We start from the raw sequence: 19,332 nt of genomic DNA, 5'->3' as shown, positions 1-19,332 counted from the left end.
TCTTTCCAAGTGGTCACTGGGTCTGCCAGAAAGGAATATGCAAAATACGATAAGGGATATCGCAACTGGTCCAATTTTACAGGTACTTGCCCCTGCACCATCTGTGGGCCAGTGGCATTGCTCTCTCTCTCTCTTTCCTTCCCTCAAGGCACCACTAGGTCTCTGTGACTGGAATCGGAGTTGGGTAGGCTCAGAAGGTTGTCAAATGGGCACCCCCCTTCACTGGTGTTTCGTTGATTTAAGCCCATGACACCTCGGAGGGGCTCAACGGCAAATCCAGCGTCCTGGACCCACCCCTACCGAACGCCACCCAACTCCTCATCCAGTTCTTCGTTCGCTCAGTGCTTCGGTTCTGCCAGCGCACCTCGCGCTGCATCCAAATCCAGCGAGATGCCTCCTCCACCCGCTTGGTGACGTTGGCTACAAGCCGCTTCCTGGCCAGCCCTTCAATCCCCAGCAGTCCAAGGGCTCTCCAGAGCGACCGTCCAGCAAAGCCTCTGCAGCCCACCTCCACTGGGAGATTCCAGGTCTTCCATCCATTTTGCTGGCTCTCTAGGATGAGGGCTTGGTATTTATTGAGCGTACGCTCATAGGCCTCCTCCATCCTCTCTTCCCAGGGGATAGTCAGCTCGATGAGCACCACCTGCTTGGTACCTTTAGACCATAGAACAATGTCTGGTCTCAGGCTAGTGTGGGCTATCTCCTCAGGGAATTTGAGCTGCTTTTTTAGGTCTGCCCGCATCTCCCAGTCATTTGCCGTGGCCAGGACCCCCTTGCTCTTCCCTCCCACTACTCCACTTTCTCCTGCCCTGGTAAAATGTATGAAACAAGGCCCTTTGGATAGCTGTCTTGCCCTTTTCCTTGCCTGCTCGATGCCGTCGGCCAATTGAGCAAGGATCTGGTCATGACGCCACCGGAACTTGCCATCTGCTAAGCTTGAGTGACATGAAGAGAGGACGTGCTCAAGGTTGGCTGTCCTTCCACAGAGCTTGCAGCTTGGGCTCTCGACCATTCCCCAGGTGTGGAGGTTTGAGGGAGTAGGTAGGACGTCATAAACAGAGCATAAAAGGAACTTGATGCGGTGGCCTTCCATGCTCCAGATGTCCTGCCAAGTAAGAGCCCTCTCTCTCGCACTCTCCCATCTAGTCCAGCTGCCTTGTTTGTTCATGGCTACAGCCTTGACATGCCGGCTTTCCTCCTCCACCCTTCTGACCTCTTTCTGCACCAAGCCTCGCCTCTCCCTTGGGTCCGCTTTGTTCCAGCTTGTTCTGGTGAAGCAACCTAAACCCAGCCTTCCCTGGGCTACCGACCCGACAATGTCTGCGTGATTCAGTCTGTCCTCGGCCTCCTTCAATGCTCTGCTGGCTGACCACTTTCGGCCTGTCCAGATGACGATGTCTGCCTGACGTACTCTCACGTCTTTACTGTCTCGCAGCATCATGGCCTGGCGTGTTTTTGTCGCCTTGTACTCTTCCACCACTGATGTTATTGGCAGCTGTAGCTTGCTGCCTGTGCTGTACAGGCCAATGGAGCAAAGCAGTGGCGGCTGGTGAAAAATATTTTTGGTGGGGCTGATATAGCCTAGTGTATGTCTCCAACTAATCCGGAATAAGAATTCAAATAAACAATTGGACAATACATACAATTTAACAGTAATGATTTAATTTACTATATAATAACAGTAACAGTGATGATTTGGGTCACTGTGACGGGGTTCTTTGGCCTCCAAGAATCCAGTCTCAGTCGGGTTACCGGTGTTGGTGATTTATTGAGCTCAAAAACTCAAAACAGGGTGCAAAAGAAACTAAACATGTACAAGATACTCTGGGCCTCAGCCTCCCTCCAGTTACCAGCAATGTAACAAAGAAACAGAAAACAAAAATTGCCGCTTTTCTTCCCACAGCCCTCATTAAATAGTTTAAGCCCCTCACATCAGGCTCTCTTATTTCTGATTTCTTCTCATTAATCAGTTTTGTCCATATATTACCTCCACAAACAATTGATGTACAAAAACAAAAAATTTTTACAACTTAATTCTTTTACACAGATTCATTGACTTATTCAATTACACTAAACTGGGTTTGAACCCAGCAAAGACGCAGCCAGACTGAAGATGACAAGTCCCCGTAGCATAAACACGTACACACACACACCCCCCACACACCCTCACACACACACATACACACACGGCTAACCCCACTGAAATATTAAGTGTGCACCCTCAATATGCCAGCAGGTAACCAGGAACAGCTTGTGTGTTTTAAGTTCATGGAGCTACTGGTCTCAGCGCGAGTGTATTGGTCCTCACAAACACAGTATAACAGGAATGTGTGTGTGGCGCGGAAAGTTAGAGAGGTTGTTTTAAGCGACGAGGTGGATTCGTCACAGTCACAATAACCATGACAGGAAATGTTCATATCCTACAACAGGGATGTTCTTCTGGCAAACGTGTAGATAAATAAGGATCTCACCGAATTTGGTGGAAGCTGCATCTCGGTCGTTACATTCGCCATCTTCCCTCTAATGGGCCTTTCAGACAGGCTGCGACGACCGCACTGCTGCGTTGAGCAAAGCGCAAGCGCAGCGCTTCGCGAGCTCGCGCGCAGGCCAGGTCAAACTTTGACCGCGGCGCGCCGTGACGAATGCACGCGTGGCCAATAGAAACCATCGGCTGGAAAGACCAGGAAGCAAAATGGAGGAAAAGCTTATACTGTGTGTGTCTGAATTCCCCGAACTATATGACACAAGTTTGCAATTTCTTTCACAAGCGGGAACTCCCCAAGCTGCTCTCTGGACCTTTGTGTTTCGTGCACCCACAGCCTCTTCTTTCTTGCTGCTCTTTTTCTTCGAACTAGCAGGGCTAGTGCTAGCGCTTGCTTCTTAGCACGGGTCAGATACATATTTGCTGCTGACCAAAAGCTGGAACAACAAACAAATGACTAGACCCGGCAACCCAGCCGGCGCAGCGCAGCGCAAATGCGCTGAACCCCGCGGCCAGCGCAGCGCAAATCGCTTCCTATCTGAAAGGCCCATTACTGTCTGCACCTGCGCTTGGGTTCAGAAGCCTGTTAAAGCGCAGTATTTTCAGCGCCCCAAGACCATAAAGTTCTGAGACGCTGATTGGCCATTAAATTCACCTAGCAATAGTACATGATTGACAGATTCTCTGCAAATGTGGGTCAGTCTGATCAGCGCCCCCAGAACAGAGACGGTAGGAGTCTGTCTGTGGAAATCCACAAATTAATGACAGTAGATAGGGAAATGTAGTTTATATAATTTGTTTTGCTTATAGGTACACAGTCTAGAGAGTAAAACTGACATTTATGAGTTAATTTCTAAAAATATATTTTACGTTTCTCTCTTCTTATCAGGGAGGGCGGTGCCCCAGCGCCCCCTATGGGCCGGCCGCCACTGGAGCAAAGTAATCACTCTTTACTTGGATTTCAAAATTCTGAATCACACTTCAGTAGTTAAACAACATTCCTCAGAGTTTACATTCCTCTCTTTATTTTCCACTGATGCGTAACTTCCCTGCTAAAGCTCATCTCTGTTCAGCTCTTAGATCCACGTCTTGGTACACAGAAACACAGCAGATTTTTATTTTTTATTTTAAGCCTTTCTGTCAGGGGGAACAAGCAAACCTATTTTTAATGCAGCCTTGGTGTGCTCAAGGTTGAGGGAGGAGTCTTCTTTTAGTGCCAGTGATTCCAGCCTTATCCTGCCAGGGTGACCCAGATCGGCAGCACACAATTAGCAGAAGCTCCTCTGGGCTTTGGGATAGAAATGGGTCTGCGTCACTTGACAGTTTTTAAACGGATAACACATTTCCAGAAATTACTGATAAATGCTCTGCCATTCATGACAGCTTTTGGAATAATTAACTATTTAAAAAACAAAAACAAAAAAAAAAGCTAAAAAATAGTTTGGATGGAACTTGAATATGATAAGCTCACTTTCCACCTATTCTTGTTTCTTCTGTCTGTAATATAATCATCTGTCAGCTTGTCAATCATCTCTCTATCCTCCTTCCATCCAACTTTCCTATCAGTCTATTGCTCCATCCTTTTCATGCATTAATTTTTGCCTCTGTTTTGTCATCCATCTATTTGACCACTGGAGAATCTCAAAAAATTGAGCCTAAATGTAAAAAGAACTGAAAATTTTAGCATTATAGTGTAGAAATATTTTCCGTATTATACCAGTGTAAAGAAAGTACAAAGGTGAAGAACTTAAAGCAAACGGGAGAAAACCAAAATCTCACTTGACTCTGTGTCCGTTCGCAGGTGATGATCCCTTTGATGATTTCTTTGGCGGGCGCGGTCGTCAAAGAGGTGCACACAGGAGCCGGATGGGCGGTCCACTCTTTGGCTTTGGTGGCTTTCCAGCTTTTGGACCTGGTTTCTCAGGGTTTGATACAGGTGTGCAGACTCCTAACGTTTCTGCAGTCAACTGTATATTGTAGTAAATAATAGCAATAAAAGGATTAAGACTTTGTTTTTTTGACTGAGATATTCTATTTTTAGGTTTTAGCTCCTTTGGTGACATGGGAGGAGGAGGAGGAGGAGGAGGATTTACCTCCTTTTCTTCCTCTTCATTTGGAGGCGGCGGTGGAGGGATGGGCAACTTCAGATCTGTGTCAACTTCTACCAAGATCGTCAATGGCAGGAAAATCACCACAAAAAGGTATGACAGAGATTAACTCATGGTGTAGTGCCTTGAGGTAGTTTTATATAGCCTATACAGGTGCTGGTCATAAAATTAGAATATCATGAAAAAGTAGATTGATTTCAGTAATTCCATTTAAAAAGTGAAACTTGTATATTATATTCATACATTACATACAAACTCATATATTTCAGATGTTTATTTTGTTTAATTTTGATGATTACAAATGACAACAAATGAAAATCTCAAATTCATCATATCAGAAAATTAGAATATTACTGAAGACCAATAAAAACAAAGGATTTATAGAAATGTTGGCCAACTGAATAGTATGAACATGAAAACTATGAGCATGTACAGCACTCAGTATTTAGTTGGGCCTCCTTTGGCCTGTATTACTGCAGCAATGCGGCGTGGCATGGAGTCGATCAGTCTGTGGCACTGCTCAGGTGTTATGATAGCCCAGGTTGCTCTAATAGTGGCTTTTAGCTCTTTTGAATTGTTGGGTCTGGTGTATTGCATCTTCTTCTTCACAATACCCCATAGATTTTCTATGGGGTTAAGGTCAGGAGAGTTTGCTGGCCAATTAAGAACAGGGATACCATGGTCCTTCAACCAGGTACTGGTAGCTTTGGCACTGTGTGCAGGTGCCAAGTCCTGTTGGAAAATGAAATCTGCATCTCCAAAAAGTTGGTCAGCTGCAGGAAGCATGAAGTGCTCTAAAACTTCCTGGTATGTGGCTGCGTTGACCCTGGACCTCAGAAAACACAATGGACCAACACCAGCAGATGACATGGCACCCCAAACCATCACTGACTGTGGAAACTTTACACTGGACTTCAAGCAACGTGGATGAAGTGCCTCTCTTCTTTTCCTCCAGACTCTGGGACCTTGATTTCCAAAGGAAATGCAAAATTTACTTTCATCAGAGAACATGACTTTGGACCACTCACCAGCAGTCCAGTCCTGTTTCTCTTTAGACGCTTCTGACGCTGTCTGTGGTTCAAGAGTGGCTTGACACAAGGAATGCGACAGCAGAAACCCATGTCTTTCATACGTCTGTGTGTGGTGGTTCTTGAAGCACTCACTCCAGCTGCAGTCCACTCTTTGTGAATCTCCCCCACATTTTTGAATGGGTTTTGTTTCACAATCCTCTCCAGGGTGCGGTTATCTCTCTTGCTTGTACACTTTTTTCGACCACATCTTTTCCTTCCCTTCGCCTCTCTATTAATGTGCTTGGACACTGAGCTCTGTGAACAGCCAGCCTCTTTAGCGATGACCTTTTGTGTCTTGCCCTCCTTGTGCAAGGTGTCGATGGTCGTCTTTTGGACAACTGTCAAGTCAGCAGTCTTCCCCATGATTGTGTAGCCTATAGAACTAGACTGAAAGACCATTTAAAGGCTTTTGCAGGTGGTTTGAGTTAATTAGCTGATTAGAGTGTGGCACCAGGGGCCATAAATTTTGAACCTTTTCACAATATTCTAATTTTCTGATATGATGAATTTGAGATTTTCATTTGTTGTCATTTGTAATCATCAAAATTAAACAAAATAAACATCTGAAATATATGAATATATGAATATATGTAATGTATGAATATAATATACAAGTTTCACTTTTTAAATGGAATTACTGAAATCAATCTACTTTTTCATGATATTCTAATTTTATGACCAGCACCTGTAATTGCAAAAAAGAGGCAAAGGGACTGTTTTTATTTTGTTTTTTTCCCTTCCCAGATGTAGTTTCAGTTGTTCTATCTGTAAAAGACTTAGAGCCTTGATGGCAAACATCAGTCAAGCAGCTTTATGATGATCAGGAAAAACGGCAGGCAGGAAGAAGTTAAAAGCAGTGTTAGGCTATAAAATCTTAAACTTTGAATATCTTACAAAGCCTAAACAAAAGTTTAGTGCAGCTGTAAACTGAGGATGATATAGTAGTTTGTGTAAACTGGCCAGGTAGGAAAGGACTGTTATTAAGAGAAGTAGCCATGATGAACATTGTGACTATGGAGGAGAGGAGATCCACGGTTTAGGTTTAAAACATGAAGGTGACGCTTAGGGGATGCGCTTTTTCAGCAGGGATAGGGAACTTGTTCAGAGTTGGTGGGAAGATTGAGGGAGTGGATTACAGGGCAATCCTAGAGGAAAACCTTCAAAAGATTAGGGATTAAGAGAGAGTTCAGCCTCCAGCTACAGGATGACCCCAAAGTACAATAAAGGCTACAATGGAAGGGCCACAGAGTTAAACTGCCAAGCCTAAATTCAAGCCTAAAATTGAGCTACTTGGCTACCAAAGTTTAAGAGTTTCAATCTCTACATATACAATGTTGGTGTAACCCACAGTATCATCCTTGCACTTATATCTGCTGTTTATTGAGAGACCTAGTATAAATATTACCATACTCCTGTTTTTGAATACGACAACCTGATCTACTTTATGTTGGTCTATCAAATAAACTTGTGAAATATAAGTTTGTAGATGTGTGATTAAAATGTGAAGTTGACATGGTGTGAATACTTTTACGGGGCATTTTATAAGTAATAATTCTTGCGCCGTGCTTTCTAAAAAGACTGCTCTGTCTGTTTGTTACAGGATTGTGGAGAACGGCCAGGAGCGGGTAGAAGTGGTGGAAGATGGTCAGTTAAAATCCCTTACAGTTAATGGTAAGGAGCAGCTCTTAAGGCTGGATAACAAGTAAATCTCACCCCCAAATTTTACCTACATGCAATTGTCTCATCTGGAAGAGAAAAAAAAAGTCTCCTTTCTCTCTCTCTCTCTCTTACTCCTGCATCTCATTTCCAAAGAATTTTCTCGTTAGCTTAGCTGCAAGAGAGAAGAGAGATGTTTTCAGTATTTGTATATTTGTATGTATTCCATTACTTAGGGGGACCAGCTTGCTGGGATTGTTATTTTGTTTTTTTCTTATTAATATTTTCTGAATTTATTGAGTTGTACTTTTCTGCCATAAACACAAAGTTGGCTGTGTGCTGTATATTTTATTCCTTCAGGCAGGGTGTATATTGTCTTTGGTGTTGTGGCAGAAAAAATAAGATGCTGTATGTTTAACTTCTGCATGTCATTTTTTGCTCCCTTTTTATTTGACTTGTTTAACAAGTGAATGAGAAACTTAACCACCTCACATTAATGTGTTTAACATAAACTCCACTTTGCTAACCTGTTGCTGTTGTTCATGCGAGTGTAATGAGATTTGTGTTCATTAATAAATTAAATATAACATACTTTGCTCATTCTCTCTGGGAGTGTGTTTGGTTTGTTCCTGCATGGTCGCTGATTGAAGAAGGCATTAACTGCTGCACCAGCTGAGATGTCAGGTTAAATAGCGGCTTTGGATAACAGGAGGTCACGCACAGAGGACTTTTTGTTCTTCATGCAGTTCAGATTCTGTCAATAAAGTTCAGTTTGTGAAACGTCATGGAAAAACTGCCCTGGCCTGATGTCTAAGTGTGTTTCTTTTGGCTTGAGTGGCTTTAAATCATCTCTCCTCTTGGATGTTTGAGTTTACCTGCTTATATGGCCGATCACTACTTCACTAAAAAAGGAACCACGCCTGCTGCCTCCTGTTGCACACTCACTATCCATCACACAGCTCACCGTGTGTGTGCTATTTAACTCACTAATGCCTTAGTGACTCACATTAGGAGGTGGTGCTTTCCTGTCATTGAAGTAACCCTTTTCTTTTGTTCCATGAAACTTCAGTAAAGACGGACATCTTCACATACATATAGTTTATTTTGTTAAAGGGTAAGTTTTCATATAAAAAACCAGGTGAAGAGACACCATCCGTCCTCTTTTCCTCAGACCACCAATGGGTTACACAGGTGCTGTTTGTGCACTTCATTAGCTCGCTCTATACGGATATAAGCTGAACATTGAGTTAGATATCAACCAGAATATTTTGATCTAAATTAAGTGATAATGCATATCCAGGTTTTATTGCCCATCTTAGCATCTACAATAATTTTTAGTCTCTTTACCCTCCCTTTGTCCATTTGCCATCCATCTTCCAATCCATCCAATGCTGAATATCAAATTATTGATACCCCATCACTTGTCCATCAGACCATCCATTCTTCCCTTTTCTGATTACTCCCTTTTGTAAAGTGTTTTTTTTTCTTTTGTCTGCTACTTTTTATTTTTCCATCCTTTTCCTTCAGTCGCCCTTCCATCCTCATTCCCGCTCTTTGTTTGAGTTCCACTTTTTATGCCTGACCACAATGTGAAGAAACTCAAAGATTCCCAACCTGTCAAGCTTTTTATCTGTAGTCAATCTGATCACTAAAAGAAGCTGTGCAACTTTTTTCTGCCCATATTCATAAAAAAAAAATGTATAAATATAATGGGGAATTAAAAATACTAGTCATGGGTAAATTCAACACTTCCCAAGCAAGTCTTAAGAAGGCCCCAATGTTGCTACTTAATCTTAGTATAATTTTGTAAAATTACAACACACATTTATATGACATTTAAGTATAAAGTAAAGGCTACATTTGTGCTTCATCCTGTTTGCTCACAGAAAGATAAAAACATGAGTGTTCCTAAAGGAATGTGCTCTAGGCCACTTTATATGAGCAAGGCCCACCTCGAAGTTTTTGAAATCTGTCAAACGGAGCAAGCGGTACAAAAAAAACAGGGTGAGGCCCCCAGCTGTATTTCCAAGACTCACTTAAATATCTTTTTAGCAGCGCTAGTTTAGCGATTAAATTAAACCTTTTTCTGTTTGTCAAAACTTTTCAAACTGACATTGAAGTGGGAGTCTGTTGCTTTATTAAATTGTAACCTTTTATTCCAGCATAATCGCCTCTATTACAAACTTGGTGGCATTTCATATTCTTATTGTTGCTGGTAAAATGGATGCAAGCTTTTAATAGTCAAGTAGTAGAGAAAAAGAAAAGAAAATTCCTAAATGGAGGATTTAAGACTAAGAGCTGAACAAGCAGCTTATTCCTGGATTTTTGTTGTAGAATGGCGCCATCTGCTGTTCATTGAATGTATTGCAACATATGTATAATATATTCACCGCAAAAAAACATTTAACATTCAGATACTTAGGACAGCATCGTTGGTGCTACTTTGGTATGTTTAAAAATGTATATAAAAATTGTGGTATATCAATTAAAATAATGACAAACATATCAGAGATGGGTAGTAACTGTTTGTTTCTTTTTCTCGGGGAAATAATAATATACCCGACACACAATAACAGTCAAAGTGAGGGGGGGGGGGGGAAAGATCGGAATTTTTTATTCCCCCAAAACCATCATAGAGTCTGCAGTCTAAAATGAGAGCTGTTTCACCAAGTGGAGGGAAACGAACCATAGCACCAACCTGAGGCTTATCAACCATTTAACTCTTTTAAGGAAAATAAATCACCACAAAACGTTGTTAAAGATTTCGGTTGTTTCCAGCTCATTGTGTCGTAAATCTAGACAATGCTCAAATAAAATGGGACGGTTGTTAGAGGCTGGCATGCTGCCAAACCAAGGAAGAGTCCGAGCGTTAAGACTACGGTGTGCGTTTTAGGACATTCCGAGGAAAGGCGTTACCTACATTCTGGAAAGGCCTACTTTCTCAGGAAAGGTGTGCATTTTAGGACGGCCTCAGTTCTCAGGAAAACTGTTGTCAGTTCTCACGGGATCGGGGGTCCGTTGAAATTCATGAGAACTCCCGATCCTGCGGTGCAGCCTGCTTGCATTTGTGCGGTAGCGCCGAGGAAACTGCGGGATCCTCCATTTCCCATGAGTCATTGCGGGTCAGCTTGGACAGCATTTACTATAATTCTAGTTATTAAATCAGTATATTTCGATTTTTAAGCCCCAAAATAAACATTGAATGTGCTTATAGGCCAGAATGTTGCTTTATTAAACTAAAATATCTGCCCAGTTTGCAAAACATTATCAAAATAAAAAAAGAACTCAAACGTTTTGATACCTTTGAGCTGACAACGTTTTTACCGAAGACGGATACCTTCTTTTTTTCCCCCTGAGAAATAACAGTTTTCACCAGAACTGAGGATATCCTAAAATATAAACCATACAGACAGAAAGCTTAAAGCAAAAATTGAAAATACTCACAAATAAAATGAAGAAACAAATCAGACAAAACTTACAAACTGCTTAAATGAAATTGAATTTAGATACAGAAAAGCAATTATGGTATGTTCCAGTCATTGATAATATGAGGCTGCATTTCAGCTAAAGACACTGCAGATGGCTGTCATTACATCTCCAATAAATGCAGGTTTATGTTGACATTTTGGACACTCCTCTTATCCCATCAATCAAAATTATGTTTGTGGATGATTAAATAATTTTCAGGATAATGTTTTTTTTTTCTTTTTTTTAAGGAAAAATTAAACATTTCTTGAAAGGTACGTAAGATCCATGTCATGGTCTGCAGATAGTCTGGATCTCAATCGAAATGAAAGTGTGAAGAAATCAGTAAACAAAAATGGTTCATGAGACTCCAACTGTAAAGCTTATCTGGCAAAAGCAATCAAAGAGATGAGCCAGATTGATGATGACTGTCAAACAAAATGTTTTTATTTTATTTAGTGTTTCTTGAAGCCAAAAAATTGGCCACTTGGATTGGTTGCAGTTTTGTGTCATGTCTATGAGAACCTACTCTTAGAATAATGATTCTGTATTTTTTGAAGAATTTTAGTTACAATTACCTGAGTAACTGTGCAAAAAAAAAAAAACTTTTGGAGTACCTTCACTTAAAGATGTTTGCTTCTTCTTTCTTTACCAGAAACTAGTTGCTTAAAAGAATGAAACATTCTTGGCTAAATGATTCTGTTTTTCAGGCACAAACCAACTGTACATTTTTGAAAATACTCCCTGTCTGAATGGAGCCCATTGTGTCATTTGGCTGTTAAATCTTTATCACATTTAAAAAGTATTTCTTTTAATTATTCCTTCATACTAATTCCCCAAAATTATATATATTATATATATATATTATATATATATTTTTAACCAGAAGTTTAATATATATTTTCTTAAGTATTTTTTTATGACTCCCCCTAAATAAAATAGAAAAATTTTATAGTACACTGCATCTGGAAAATAATTATAGCCCTGCTCTAGTTAAGCATTTAGATGTGCACTGCCAAGAAGAGTTGTCCAAACTGCCTGAGGATAGGTGTGCTAAGCTTGGGACATTGAATTTAAACAATCTTGAGGCTGAATCACTGCCAAAAGGAGATAAAAAAAAGTATGAAGAAAAGGTTGTGAATACCTGGATAAATGTGATTTCTTAGTTTTTACTTTTCTGTTTTGAAATTTCTTTCTCAAACATTTTTTAAAGTTGTGTGTAGAAACAGATTAAATTATTTTAAATGCCAGTCTAGATACTTAGATTTCAGCTACCCTGCATCTTCAGTTATAACAATGTATTACTTACGTACCTACCGGTATATCCCATAATATATATATATGTCAACTTTATTTATGTAGCGCTTAGAAAAAACTGTTGGTATGACAGAACTATGGGTAATAGAATATGATTTTGGTAAACCATGAACCCACGCAGGTATAGTGTTTTTTTCAGTAGCTCAATTCGTTAAGTCCAATACATCATAGATTTATTCCATAGACTGATATTTTCAGGGCTTTGTTTTTCTTTATTAGGGTGGATTTTACACTTAAAACAGTTAATTTCTTAGATTAGAATATTAGACAAATAAGAGCATAATTTTAGTGGAGAAATGTTATAAAAAAGCTTGTTTAATAAATACTGAAAGACATTTTCAAAAACAGCTTTTAATGTCCTCATAAAGCCTCATGGTTATGCAGATTCCATTTTATCTGAGATGTATTTGTGTAGAACAGCAGACCATCATACATAACAGCAGTGGTTTAATCAACCCTTCTTCTTGATTAGATCTTGAAAATTTGAAGAGCATTTGAAAACTTGACATGAGGTTAGACTTGTTAGTATATAAAACTTCTGAAGTTAAGACACCGCAAAACCAAGAGGAGCCTTAAAAAACAGCACATAAGGCTTAATGTTAGCTATATAACTGACAGGAGGCCGATTGGTGAGGTCAGCATCAAAAGTTATACCCTTGGTTTGTGTCGAGTCGGGCTACAGGATTCTTTACAACATTAAGAAGATAAAGAGATTACATGTTCGTACTGTTCTCAGAAGAGTTACAGGATTCTATTGATAAAGTTGGTTCCAAGTACTTGAAGTGTTGCTGAAGTTTTCACCTCACCATCGTTGACCCTCATCATGAGCCTTGGAAGTTGGTGAAGTGTTTGCTTTGGATCTCTTCTAAATTTCTTTTTAAATAGAAGCAGGATTTTTACCTTGGTTAAAATACATAGCTTATCTTTCACATCTGGAATAGTTTGCTTTTTAAATTCAGAAGGTAGAACAAAAGAATAAACCAAGGCTTTTCACAAATGGAGGGCTACAGCTCCAAGAATATCGACCGGGCCGTCTGCAATATCTGACCTTCCAAACAAGATTACTTCTGCTTGCTTTTATCAGTATGAAGACAATTATGTTTTCTTCCCATTATCTGACACATTAAACCCCAAGGTGATACAGATGAAGAATTTTAGAATTTTAACTTCATAGCAATCAATCGTATGGGTAGATATAAAATAAATGTAGGTGCTAAAAATTTACACATGCAGACTGCTTTTTATGTACATGATGTCCAAGGACACCATAACAAAGGCAGTACTCGGGTTCATGAATAAAAGGGCATTAAAACCTTTCATGAATAGTTATGATTCAAAACAATTTTTTTTCTTCACAAGAGCTATTTCCTCCAGAATTTTGGATAAAAAAAATGCAATGACAAAATATATCTGAAATTTAATATAAATTAACCTAACTATTAATACTATCATTACTTTTAATGTTGTTGTTATACATACCGCATACATTCACATATTTAATTAGGACTACATGCACAAACATACAGCAAATGGTGCTAATAATAAATATATTTATTGGAAGAATTTTTAATATAGACAAATTAAGATAAAAACTGGGATATGTATACTTAAATTCAATCCAGTTCATTTTAGTTTATATAGAGTCAATTCACAACGCATGTCATCTCAAAGTACTTTAAAGAGATAATTCAACCAGATCAGTGAGACTGCTTCAAAGGTTTCCATTAAAGGAAAACTAGGAATGCAAATATGTATTAATCAGTTCAAACATGAAAGATATATTTGCTACCTGGAAAGCCTTAAATATACCTCATGTGACCACTAGATGTCCTCGTTTGCATGCTAAAGACAATATTCCAAGAACCAAAAGGGATCTTTGAGGGAAAGAAATCAGAAACCCAGACCTCAGTTGATTTTAAAGAACTAAAATAAATGAATTTGTCCAGATAAAATGTAAAATAATTGAACTATAGGAATACAGCCATATTTAAATTATATGTAAAAATGGTTTATTCTTCCCTTCAGCCATTGGATAGGTCGTTCCAATGCAAACAAGCCTATAAATAAATAAACTTTTACTCCTTTTGCTATTTCCTCTCCATCCATCTGCTTCAGTATGACACACATGTTGGGTTTGCCACACCACCCCCGTCCTCACCTCCCTTTGCCTTATACCCTCCTAGCCTCCCCTCCCACAAACACACAGATACACAGTCTGCTTGACAGCTTAGCACGGCCTGCAGCCACTGGCTATTTCATGAAAGATGGGAAAAGATAAGCTGCCTGCTCCTTCTTGGTCGTGTCTGAACAAGGATTTTATCTGTCAGTGCTCAGCAGTGGGGTCCCCATCACCACGACACCAGAAGTCCTGAACCCAGCGTTGCTGGACAGTTGAATATAATCTAGCTGCAGTTGTCATCTAGAGTTAGCCCTCCTTTGGAGCTGTGATTTATTTCAGGCTCCCTCAACCCATGACTCAACCTCCAGCCTGCTACCTGTGATGCTGTGTGTGCTCCTCTCTCCATATGTTGAGATGTGACTTTCTGTCTGTATTCATGTCTACATTACAACTGGCTGCTTTATTTAACCTGCAGACAGATGACAGGTACTCTCAGCGCAGTATCTGCAAATTAAGCATCTTACTGCTGGAGGGTGTTAATTTTTTTTAAATGTCTTGATCCAGAAAATTAAAGACCACCTTTTTGAACATTAAATAAATCCGCATTATTACTTCGGGTCTTTGATGTGGTCCTTGTTTAATTCAATTAAATGATGTTGGATTATCTAACTTGGGACCAGAAGAAGCCTTATTAAGGTAGCAGGATGCCTAATAGATGATAATATTGACCATCAGGAGTAACTGAAGGTGGAATAAAGAATGTACCCTTAAAGTCACAAATGCTTTGGCTTAATCTGACTAACATCACCTGATGTGATGGTGAAACAAATGTGGGCTGGAATTGAAAGCCAAGCCACCAATTTTGCTGCTGTCTGGTGGTCCGCTGAGAGCTTCTGTCTCCTTGTAGTGTTGGCACTGGGTTGTTTAGTTTAACAGGCTGCCTTGTAAACACAGAAAAATAAAACTCTCTGGTTTGAGGCTAAAATGGCAGAAATACATTTCAGTCAGACAATCAAACAATTATCACATTTTGTGTGGGTTGTTTAGTCTCTAATAAAAGAAAAAATAAAGCCACTGTTCAAAAGAAATCACAGTGAATGACTTGGAGTGATGATTAAGAGTGAGATCCGGCAAATGTCTTTCTTTTGGTTACCTAACTAAGGGATGAGGTTGTTTTATATATATAAAAAGGTTTTACAGTGAATTTGAAAGAAATTTCCACACTTATTTACAAGTATATTTGGTGTATTTCTTCAATTCATTTTTCACAAATGGCTACCGTATGCTCTGCATTTGCGCATCTTAGGTAAAGAAAACTTGTTAAAGTTGATGTTAAAGAAAGGAGGTTTTGGATACATTAAATTTGACGTTGTTGGTTTCAGTCATGCTACTCTGAGTATTTTAGACACTGATGATTTACTGTGATTTTTGTGCACGACCATGGCTCAGAGAGAGAATTGTCTTATAAAGATCCACTGAGCAGCTGCTCTTTAGATAAAATGTCTTGCATGATGGTTTTAAGTTATGTATAGGCTAATTTAGGACAGACTTGTCAAGAAATAATGTTTAGAAGTTAGTTAGTTTTATTCTTTATTTTATTGTTTTTTATTATTCTTTTATTATTATTTTTATTGATTTATTTATTTTTTATAAAAAACAGAAGTTAGTTAGTTTACTGAGTTTATTAGTTATTTATCCTTTTTTTGTTGTTTTTTTTACCAACTACACTTTATTTACATTCAAAACATCTTTTTGACCTTACTATACTGTATTCGTACATTTATTTTTAAACATTTTTCACTTTATTCTGTTATTTTGTTCTATATATACTTAATTAGTGCACATACCTTTTTTATAATATCTGTCGCTTTGCTGCTGTTACAAGAATTCCCCATTGTAGGACAATAAAGGGGATTTTTTTATTTGTTCTATTTCTAGAAAACTCTATCTTTAAATCTATATGTCTGTCAAATGCAAAAACTTGAATTTGAAGCAGACTGGCTACAGCATTGGAAGACTCCAGCTAAAAGCAGGAAACTGGGGCTGCTGTTATCACAGGCTAAAACAGATCCCAGGTCTGATGAGTTTCGAGTAAGATGGTCGGGTCAGAACCTGGTGCAAACATTAAAGCATAGATCCATCCTACCTTGTATCAACAATTAACACTGATGATGGCAGTGGAGTGGTGGGCGGGATGTTTTCTTGGCATGCTTTGGACCCTTTAAAACCAGCTGAGCATTGCTTCCAATCATATCCATCCCTTAATGAACCCAGATAACCAGTATTCTGATGTTGGTATCCTGTAGGATAATGCACCCCCATGTCACAGTACTTCATTATCTCGAGAGGATTTTTTGAAAATAAAAATGAGTCATTTCAATGAGGCCTCCACAGTCAACTCTAAGACCAACAGAGCAGACAGAGACTGGGATGTGGTGCATGTTGAAAATCACATCATAGATCAATTCACTTCTCAATACAGTTTATTAAAGCAGCACAAATGATAATTTCATCTAAATATAGAGTTAAATCTTTAAAGGAGGTTTCCTACGCTTAGTTGAATCACAGCCATGAAAATGAAACACAAATCATTGTCAATAGGCCTTTATCCACACTAAAAACATGGTTGTTTCTGCTCCTTTTTTCTTGAACCCAGGTGAGCTGTAAACATCTAAGTGGATATTTGAGTTTAAATAGGGCAGCATTTCTATAATTTAAAACTGTTACAGGAAAGAAACTGCATTTGGCCCCAGACACATAACACAGAGAGTCCTTTACACCAAGCTTTTTGTAAACTGTAGTAAAGCTCAGTGAGTGGACAGAATCAAGTCAGAGCGCCGTGAAAAGTAAATATTGGAAAAAGATAATAGGGATTTTAATGTAGGCAGGATAGAAGTGGACTGTTTGTCTCAAACAAGTTAAAAAGAAGGGTCTCGATGTCTTTCATAGAAATGAAAGAATGCAGTCATAAGTCTCTTCCAGATATCTCTTGATCTACCGTCCCATATAGAATCTAGGTAGAGGGATGGATATAAACAAATGCAACTATTTTAACAATAATTTAGCCAAAGATTGTTTTGGTTTTCAGTTGTAGTATAATAAAAAAAAGAATGTTTCAGCTTTTTAGGCAATTGTGATCATTTGGATTTGGACTTAAGCAGTTAATCTTTTCCTTTATATTCATCCTGTCTGATGTTGTATCAGCATGTATGTTTGTTGTAATAAAGAAAAACCATAGACATTCTTTTTAAACCTGGTTCTCTCACACAAACTATCATCATTTGTGCTGAAATGCCTCTTTTGTATGTTTTTAAGTGTAATTTATAAATTAAAAACAAAAGTTCACCCTCCTTTAGGTTTTAATCCTGATTTACTAAGAAAAGATCAAATGGAAACATTGAGGGAGCCCAGAGCATGACAAATCTCTGCCATGCTTTACTCTGCACCACTTGTTTTCTTTTTTATTGAAAACAATGTTGTTATTTTTTCCAGATATCTCATACAATCACAAACCCAAATTAGTGAATAGATGTGAAGTGGAATTTATGTTTAGCGCATCACCCTTTAGTTCCTGAAAGTCATTACTTTGTCTCTTTGAGACCTCAGTTACTAACTTACAAGTGTTGTCACATTAAGCTTCTCTACTCTTTTCTTTTAGACCTCCATGTCTTTAAGTCCATCCACCCTCTATACAAAATGTCCTGCTTTGCCATCCCTACTAAAGAAAAGCTTCCCCACAGCATTATGATGCCTTTACCATGCCTCGTGGTGAGGATGGTGGAGAGGTGCTATAGTGATGGAGATTGCATTTAAATCCGGCTAGACATGATCAATTTGAATCCAATTTGACCAGAGCAGCTTTCCACACACCTTTGCTGCTTCCTTAATTAGGTTTCTCTCATATGAGCTTTAGATCTTCACAGCTCCTCCAGAGCTACCATGGATCTCTCAGCTGCTATGCTAATTACACCCTTTTTTCCCAGGTTAGGTGGTTTGGCTTTTTATACACTTTGTTATGTAATTTGATTAATTTTATCATATTTTCTATAAGGAACGGGTAAAAAAAATAATGTTTTTAAAGTAAAATTAGGAAAAAATAAAACAAAAAAAACAAACAAGAAATATTTGTATGTGCATATGTATCCATCCTCTTAAATACAATACTACAAAAAGGTTTGGGTACAACCAAAAAACTTAAAAGAATCACGTATTTATTGAAATGAAGTCCAATTTATGTGTCACAGGATCAACATAAACATACATTTTTGAAAGGCCTTCGAGGCTGCCTCACTACTAACTATGAGCACCTGAGCTCCCCAAACAAGCCCGAAAATAGTTGTTGGAAAGTGCCAGTTAGGCTGGACCATGGCCTAGTTAAAGTTTAAAGCTTAATTTGAATTAAGGTCTCTGGTCAGAATTGAAGATCATTGTTTGCATGTGAAAACAATCCAGCATGACGGATATAAAGCAGGTTTTCTTTGAAGACTAGGCATTAGATCGATTCTCAAAATGTGGGAATCTCACAGAGACTCGTCTGAAACCACCTGCAGCTGAAATGAATGCAAAGTAAGCTACAATGTACTGACCGTAATGGTTTATGCACGCTGACATTTTCTGTTATTTTCTCCCTTTTCTGAATAGCTTCAAAATAAACCAAAAATGTAATCTTTAAGGTAGTCGGCATGCTCAGTACTTAAAATGGTAAAAACAATAAAACAGTCCAATGTAAAGTCTAGTTTAAATGAAAATGTTAACTTATGTTTTTCATGTTTAACAAAACATGAAAAATCCCAAAGAGGGTTAATGTTTTTCAAGTCACTATATTGTCAAAAAAAAAAAAAAGGAAATCAACCATAATTAGTTTTTTACTTTATAATAATGTAGGATCTACCACAAAAACCTGGCTTTTTAACAGATAAAAAACAACAGAGGTTTAATGATGTTCTGGGTATGACCACATCTCTGTGCTCTGCCGTATTTTAAATATGACATCATATTGTTTATTATATGTTCATGTTAGTCAAGATGTTAGTTATTTTTTAAAAGCTGGTGCAGATCCTCCTCTAATAGGGCCGGTTTCATGAAGGCGAGCATCTGGCCTCCTTTCTTCTCCTC

General features: G+C 38.7%; 1 protein-coding gene across 2 annotated transcripts in view; it reads left to right on the top strand.

Annotated features, from left to right (window-relative positions):
* dnajb6b (DnaJ heat shock protein family (Hsp40) member B6b) overlaps positions 1-19,332 on the top strand; it is a 50,691-nt gene that overhangs the window by 28,864 nt on the left and 2,495 nt on the right. Inside the window, exons 6-8 of one of the 2 annotated variants that reach the window (XM_038297923.1) lie at positions 4,284-4,418; positions 4,524-4,683; positions 7,261-7,331. In XM_038297923.1, the coding sequence (XP_038153851.1) occupies positions 4,284-4,418; positions 4,524-4,683; positions 7,261-7,331 (366 nt within the window). Of the gene's footprint in view, positions 1-4,283; positions 4,419-4,523; positions 4,684-7,260; positions 7,922-19,332 lie in introns of those variants that run through there. The other variant, XM_038297924.1, reaches the window with a different exon arrangement.

The sequence above is a fragment of the Cyprinodon tularosa genome, unplaced genomic scaffold, assembly GCF_016077235.1.
Source record: "Cyprinodon tularosa strain WSP-4 unplaced genomic scaffold, ASM1607723v1 ctg4, whole genome shotgun sequence".
NCBI lineage: Eukaryota > Metazoa > Chordata > Actinopteri > Cyprinodontiformes > Cyprinodontidae > Cyprinodon > Cyprinodon tularosa.
Note: the sequence above shows the minus strand (reverse complement) of the source record. Positions and strands in the feature narration are given on the sequence as shown.